The 8,130-nt window shown below is 38.6% G+C and overlaps 1 protein-coding gene across 3 annotated transcripts in view; it reads right to left on the reverse strand.

The window, feature by feature from the left end:
- Window positions 1-319: 319 nt before the first annotated feature.
- The window catches only part of VWA3B (von Willebrand factor A domain containing 3B), a 126,037-nt gene continuing 118,226 nt past the window's right edge, over window positions 320-8,130 (reverse strand). Inside the window, exons 28-29 of one of the 3 annotated variants that reach the window (XM_019529449.1) lie at window positions 5,566-5,804; window positions 320-675 (exon numbers count right to left, since the gene is read on the reverse strand). In XM_019529449.1, the coding sequence (XP_019384994.1) occupies window positions 386-675; window positions 5,566-5,804 (529 nt within the window). In that variant the 3' untranslated portion in view covers window positions 320-385. The other 2 variants (XM_019529450.1, XM_019529451.1) reach the window with 2 other exon arrangements.

Raw genomic sequence — 8,130 nt, forward strand, 5'->3', positions numbered from 1 at the left:
ATTATAACATATCATAAATCCAGGGATAAAATGCAGACCTTCTCCATCTCTTCAAAATAAATTCTGAAAGCAAGGAGCAACAGTTGGCTTTCAGATTATATTGATGCTGAACATCATCTACTATATTGCTCAGCAATTCTGCACAGTTTCAGAAACTAATACGAGGTGCATCCAGGTCATGTAGAAACCACTATTATCAGATTCTGTACACTATTCACTTTCTAGTCTTGGTATGTTTCACTTAACCTTCAAGCCAAGCCCACATAAATGTTTCCCTTCCATCCATCCAAAATAATTCTGTAAAACCATAAAACTAAGATAATTCTGTAAAACCAATTTATTTTCTGTTTATATGATAATCTTTTCCAGGTACCACATTTCTCTCTTACCCATAACCTGTTCCATTCCTCACAGTCTCCTCCGTCAGGCACACCTGATGATGTTTTATTTGATCTATGTAGTGCTGCTGAAACTGCCCTGCCAACTCTTCCAGCCTCTCAGCAGTTGAGATAAGGCTGATGTTGTCATCAACAGGTTCTGAGGCACTCTTTGAATCCACAGTAACTGTGTGAAAGCAACAAAGATCCTTTGATGAGCTGTGAGCTGAGGTACGTGGAGACAGCAGAGTTCCAGATGCTGATGAGCCTTGTGTTGATAAAAAGAAGCAAGCAGATTCTGGCATTGGAGAAGTTAGAGGAGAATATGGACTATTTTAGTGAGACAAAATGTGACTTTCCATTTCTGAGAGATATCAGAAGAATAGATAAAACCATAACCAAAAAAGCCCTATAACCTGTACTATTGCAACATTATCACAGAAGCAGAGGAACCAATTGACTTCAGAACTGTGATAAGATGAGACTGTGTAGTGGGGCCTCAACACTGCTTCCTGCTCCCACCCATGTCTAGGCACAGTGCTTTTAACCTATATCTTGCTTTTAAAGTACTATTATTTTCCATATTTGTAGCTTAATGGGGTTGCTATGAATAACAGTGCAATAATAACATGACATTGGAGCTTCACAAATATAATCAAGTGACCAGGTTTCTTCTCCAAGAATTGTAAAAAGCCACTTGCCTCTCACTATTAGAATCTGGACAGAAATGAGATTGACTAAAAATACCATTTGCTTTAGCAACTCTCTACTTTCTTCCGTTGCAAATCTCTTTTCACTCTATAGGAAAATAGATGACTATCAGTATAACATATTTTTTCTGATGAACAGAAAGCTCAAGCTGGAAGAGAGACTATTTCTGAGCAAGCTGTAACATGCCAGCATCCTATACACAAAATCCAAATCTAGAGGCCCCTCTTGAGGCCTTTAACTACACACAGCTGCACTAAGCGATGGGTGCAAGCATAGCTAAATTGACATCAACTGCTTATTAAACAAGCCATGACCAACAGATGGGAGCACTCTGCTTTATTATGATGGCATCCTCCAAAGGTTGAATGAGATATTTGGAGAATGAGAGAAACAAATAGATCCCAGGAAATCTAAACACCCAATGGGGGAAAAATAAGTCCATGCATGATCCTTGCCAGTTGTCACAGCTGCATTCTCAAGTGTGTGGCTTGCATACTTTAATCAGCTGGATTTGCAATGGAACGGGGGAAAAACAATTACCATTCTCAAAGGTCTCCTACCTAGTTAAAATAGGCAGCTACAATAATTGTTACCATACTTCAAAATCATGCCTTATTACAAACTAAAAAAAATGGAGGATTTTTCTCTGCTCATCTGTAATTCACCTGTAATTGCATTCAAAATGCATCTATGTATATCTTGCTTACAAGCCTTTTCCTCTTATTTGTCCCTTGCTGTAGATGACTAACAAGGTCACTGTTTGAGTTATTTAACAAGAAAATTGTATCACATGAACAAACAATTCTAGCTATTATTGGGCAATAAGTAGGAAAGAGAAAAGGCAGTGGAAAGACAAGAGAAAAAACATTTTTTCTAAAGAAACAAATACATATGAATAGCTGCATGTTACTTGAATTCTTTTTTTCAAAATGTGCAATTAAACATTTGTACACCTTCATGTATTATTAAATAGTTTTAATAGACTTGTCTCGGGAAGGATGAAATAATGGCTTAACTGAAACAAATGGGAGTTTTGTTACTATTTCACTGTACTGTATGAACATACATGACTAAATAAAAAAAGGAATGATAGGAGCATGTATCAAGACAAATATATTATCTGATATATAAACCTATATATATAGGTTTTGGTACACATGGGAGCAAGAGAAGTACTTCAGTTCAAGACAGAGCATGAATAAGGACATCAGTCATGCAGTCCTTATTCTTCAAGTTAACGGTCATTATCCTGAATAAGAACAACAGAAATGGGCTACTGATTACACGCACCCTGATAACAGTCAAGAATATTTTTGCTAAGAGTGCATTTGCTAACACATATTTCATAATCCTGTAATACATGTCTCTTACATTTCTATATACCCACAAGTAATAGATATATTAGGCTTCATTAATAGTCCATGTATAGATTCTTCCTGTTGAATAAATGTGCCTGCTAGCTGAAAAAATAAGATCTCTGTTATCTCACTCTCATTCATATGGTAGACCACTTACTTACCCAAGTAATCACATTAAAATCTATGGAATGATGAAATCCATGCATGAAATTAACGTATGCTCTGCTGATATAAGCAAATCAGAATAAAGAAGTTTTACGTTCCATATAAACAAGCAAGCAAAGCAGGATATCTAAGGGCAAGTAATTTAACAAAAGATCAAAAGGATTTTTTGTAATTGTTTCAAATGTTTTTCTCACCCTGAAAAAGCACAAGCAGGATGGTGAAGTATCACATATAATTATGCACTAGCTTCACTAGAGGCAAACAATCAGGACTGTCAAGTAACTTGTTTTTGTAAGTAAAAAGACAACTAATTTTTCAGGTATTAGAAACAATTAAAGTTGAAATACGTGAAAGAACTACAAATCTTCTAAATAACTCTGTTCCCAATGCAACAGACTGCCTTCAGAAATCTGGAAAATGTAAGCATTATCTAATTGCTGTTGAATATGTATAGCCTATTACAAATTGCTAGTTTTTAACTATTAAATGACTTTTGCCAGCATTCTGAAATGTCTCTAATATTGATATGATGAACTCTCTCAAAAATCTACCTTCAACAACAACTAAGAAATAGTGAAGATTTTGAAAAATAACCAAGGATGAACAGCAAGGAAAGAGGCACATTGACTATTTGAATATATGAATTAAGGAGTCTGCATGCCTGTTGTCTGATGGGTAGATATTAAAGATGTTTAGGTGCCTAATGAAGAAGTGAGATTTTTCTAGTAAGATTTTAAAAAGCACTTGCATAGGTTAGACATCTGACTTGCGACTTAAATACCTAATCTGCTCAGACACATGAAATTTCCGCTAGGGGCCTATCTGCATGTTTAGCTGCCTAAATGGCCTCAAATTTGGTCTGTAGAGATTAATGGAAAAATTGAATAATTTACAGAACAGTTTTATGACCCTCACTCATAGCTAATGTGTACTCATCCTGCAAGCAATAATTCTGATTTACATAGGACTACTTGTGTGACAAAGTGCTCACCAATACAAGTAAGGGTTCCAAAACTGGGGCCACAGTAAGGGGCCATATAGGATCATGCCATCAGCTAGTGTAAACCATTAATTTACACTAGATCAGGATCTGCCCCCTGGCAAAAAAAAAATCATGCCAGTGTCTTGATAAAGACAGTGGATCAAAGAAATAAAATGCATGGAAAGTATGCCTGGGTTTTAGTACCATGTCTGATATGGGTTTCATGGCTATAAACACATCATATGGTTTGAAAACTGATTAAACTACAGCAAACAAAGGGTAGTGCTATGCCACTTTATAGGAAGACAGGGGATGTATTGAATGAAAACCTGCAGGGACCAGTGAAAGGTCCAGTCTAATTAGACATTTTTGTTAACTGTTTGTGGACCAAGATCCTCCTATTTCCACTCCATGCTGAGACATAGATGAGTATGCAAAGAAAAATAAATAAAAAGGAAGAGAGATAAGGTCTGTGAAAAGCAAAAAGAAGCCACTCTGCACCATGTTCCACTCAACAGCAGCTTGAAGAACCTCCTTTGTAGGATTCCCATATGACCAGGGCTTACAGATCTGGTTAGAGTAAGGCTGAGCAGTCAGTCATGGCCACTCTCCTCAGTTTCATCCTTCTTTCAACCTGCAGGCAATTAGTAACAGCAGACACTGGTTACATCAGCTGAATCTCAAGTTTATTCATCTTCTGCACATTGGAATGCCCAGTGCTGAGGAGTTGTGAGGTAGCTGCCCACTGAAACAGCTCAGGAGGAGGCTATGCTGCCATGAAGAAAGTAAGAGGTCTAGGCAGCCCTGCAACAGCAACCTGTGGTCCCCATACACCTCACAGCATATGAGGACTAGGAGAGTCAAGCCAAGAAGTGAGCGAACTTCCCCTGTCTAAACTGGGGGATTTGACATGTCTTCCTTTATTTCCTCTTTTTACTAAGCAGGATACAACAGGATCCAAAGGTAAAACTGATGGCAAATTAGTTCCATTTTTAATGTGCCTGATAGCAGCAAAGGCCAATGAGGGCTTGTAATGTGCAGCATTCTACCTCAGTTCAAAGAAGTGAGGCTTTCTCTGGAAGCTGAAGTTGCTGAGCCTTCTTGTGAGGCTGCAAACAGCTTCAATGTTATCTGATATCAGTCCAAATTAAGGCCTCTCGAATTGTTACAGGAGGGACTCAAAGCCTCACAGTTTCAAGCCCTGTGTAAGTCTGATGAGACTGTTCCTAGCATACTGGCACTTCAGTGCCACACAGACGGAATTCATGCTATGGAAGCCCAGAAAAAGATGAGTAAAGACTAATGAGGAAAGATTAGAAGAGCTATATATATTGAAGATACCAGTAATAAGGATGATTGAGTGAACATAATCCACAGTTATTAAGAAGAGTGTAAGCAAACAATAAGGATGTCAAGATTTCTTTTAAACCAACGTAAGGGTATAACTGTAGTGTAAAAGCTATGTTGTACACATTATGGCCCAGAAATTATGCAAGAGGCAAGCATTTCTTAAGGTGATATCTTTTATTGGACCAATTATGTAGTTGAGATGAAGTTAGACAAGTTTTCAAATGCAAGGCATTCTTTGTCAGGGAGACCTGACAAAGAATGAATGTCTTGTATTCAAAAGCTTGTCTATTGACCAATACATAGTTGGTCCAATAAAAGATATCACCTTAAGATATCTATGCCTCAGGAATATAACTAGCATAAACAGATAAAATCTTCATGTCCCTGCACTGAAGGTACGTCCAGAAAAATGAGCATGCCTGTACAAACTTAGGAGGAGCACTGTTTAAAACATAAATAATGGAAGCTGGGCAGACTTCCTTCCAAAAGAGACTGCCAGAGTCACTGTTCCCGGCAGGGCAATGGGATACTGTAAAGGACTTAAGCAATCCATTTGGTTTCTAATATCCATGATTTTCTAACTTAACCAAATCAATTGTTTCCCCAATTGATTTTTTTTTACCTTTACTTTCAACTTTGTCATGACGCAGTGAATTCCTTCCTTTGCCTTTTACTTCCCTCCTTCTGGGAATCAATAAAAGCTCCACCGAGTCTGATATCTCCTCTCTTGGATTCCTTCTGCTCTCCATTGTCCCTTTTTTTTTCTTTTTCCCTCCATCTTCTCTTACACTTCTTTTCTTTTCTTCTTCTTCTTCTTCCAGTGACGACTGACGAATGGGCTTTACAATTTGTTTGTTTGGACTAAAATTGGACAAAGATACACACTAATGAAGACTGGGCATAACTTTTGGTGCTTCAAAGCTTTCTAACTTATTAGCAGATTAACAAATTGTACACCACTTGTCCCATGTCTCTCTAGGCTGATAGAAGAAGGACTCTTCACACTGACTGACCACTTATCAAAATTCTGTAGGTTGCAAGTACTACGACTCAACTTGAGTTGTAAAAAGTAACAAAAAGCAAACTACGGCCAAACCATATCAGAACCAGTGGAGTCTATATTTGTTAGGCAATGATAGCTCTCACTCGTCTATCTACCCTAGTTGACTCTGTCACTAACAAAGACTGGCTGGTCCCTAGACAGTATTCCTGAGAATCTCATATTGTAAAATAATTCCCAGCTGAGAATTCTCATCATGCCATAGACAGTCCTTGGATAACCTAAAAATAACCAAAGGGGTACTTCAAACAGTATAAAAGCAAAAATTCCTCCTCTCACTGCATTCAAGTCCAGATCCTTGAAGGTGTAAAATTCTCACTTGGTACCTATTTGGTTCAAATCTTGTCTGGGGCCTCTGGGTGCTTCTGTGATACTACTATCATCATCAAACTTTTGTTTCTTTGCATTAAATTACATTTATATTGGCCAGCAATGTGTGTTTGTTAAACTCATATGATATGATGTTTGCTTACAGAGAGGAATACCACTGAAGTTCAGCATTTTCACATGATTCTTCTATAATGCTTCACATGACAAGTTTCAGCTATGAACACACTGCCATGGTTGACAACAGTCTCTGAAAAAAATCTGAGGTATAACGAAAATCGGACACAATCTTTATTTGAATAATGCAAATAGCACTGCTAGCATTAGCACCAATTAATGTGTATCTAATGACATACTACAGCTTAATGATTTTAAATGCATAGTTTCTCACAAGTAGAGAAATAGTCATTAGACACTATGGGTGTTTGCAGACATGCTCTGGGAGGTAGGGAAAGGCACTTCAATAACTACAGCACCAAGAGCGGTGCTTACTAAAAGTGCTCAGGGCAACACATGCATCAGCACACCTGCACTAAAAAATGGTGCACTTTAGTTCAAAATGTGCAGCTGACATTTCTTAGTGCAAGGACACTGATACATATGAGGCTGGAGTCTGCTGAACCAAAGTAATTACCAGGCTCCAGAAGACTTGATAAATCAAGTCTGCTCCAATGCACCGTAAATACAGTGCATCAGAGCAGCCTCCCTTCATATGTATATGAGCCCTACATATTAGATTTCTTAAAAAGTAACTACTATAAAGTAATGTAATGGATAGTTCTGAATCTTTATGGTTCAGTGAGGAAATTAATTCAGTCAATGCCCAAAATGGGACATGAAAAGTATAAAAACGTTTGAAAATGTAATATAAAATAATGAGAGAGTTGTTACTCTTCCACGAGAAAATTATTCAATGTAATGTCTTAATGGAAAGCTAGAAGTAAATGAAGACATATATGCAACAGTGGAATATTTTGATTCAGTAAATTGTGCTTATCAGATGCCATGTGGTAAAACCTTACAAACCTAAATTCTCCAAAAAGCTGAAAAACAAAAATATAATAATCCACAATATCTAGGTAGGATTCAACCTCTATGGCTCACTTATTCAAAAAATAAGCCACGGGAAGCCACAAACATCCCCCTCTCGCCTGCCTGCATCATGCAGGCACCAGAGATGCAACAAAAGCCCCAGGGCTGTTGGTTTCTTCGTCCTTGGGACTCGATTGTCTCTGCTGCCCCAACATTTCAAACCCGCCCCCCCAATTTTAGCCCCACCAACATACCCTTCCTCAGAGACACTCTGAGTACTCTGAGTGAAGAATGGGCCCACGCCTTACCTCTCGCAAGCCCTGCCACTTCTCCAATCGGTCTTGGTGCCGATGGAAACTTCCATGTCTTATGGTGAAAAAAAAATTGCTGGGACATCCCTCTGCAGCCCAACCAGGCTTGAACTTAAAACTTCCTGGCTAGACACACCGCAGACAAGTCCCTAAGCCCCAGGAGGAAGATACACCACCTGCCTTTCCATAATGCTGGCAGGAAGGGGAAGTTGGAAAAGCAAAAACGGCCTCTTTTCTTCATTTTGAATTTTAGGGCAACCAGGAAGGCTGTGGCCCGAGCACATTCAAGCCAGTAGCCACGGAGGCTTTTGTTGCGTCTCTTGGGCTGTGCCTGATGCTAGCAGGGAAATGACAGATATTTGTCACTGCCCATGGCCTCCTCTTCCATGGCACAGGGCCATAAGTCAAGGGTTTAAATTTTTCTTTTGTTTTGTTTTTGGGGAGGGGGATGTTTTAT

This window comes from Crocodylus porosus, unplaced genomic scaffold, assembly GCF_001723895.1.
Source record: "Crocodylus porosus isolate Cpor-Errol unplaced genomic scaffold, CroPor_comp1, whole genome shotgun sequence".
Taxonomy (NCBI): domain Eukaryota; kingdom Metazoa; phylum Chordata; order Crocodylia; family Crocodylidae; genus Crocodylus; species Crocodylus porosus.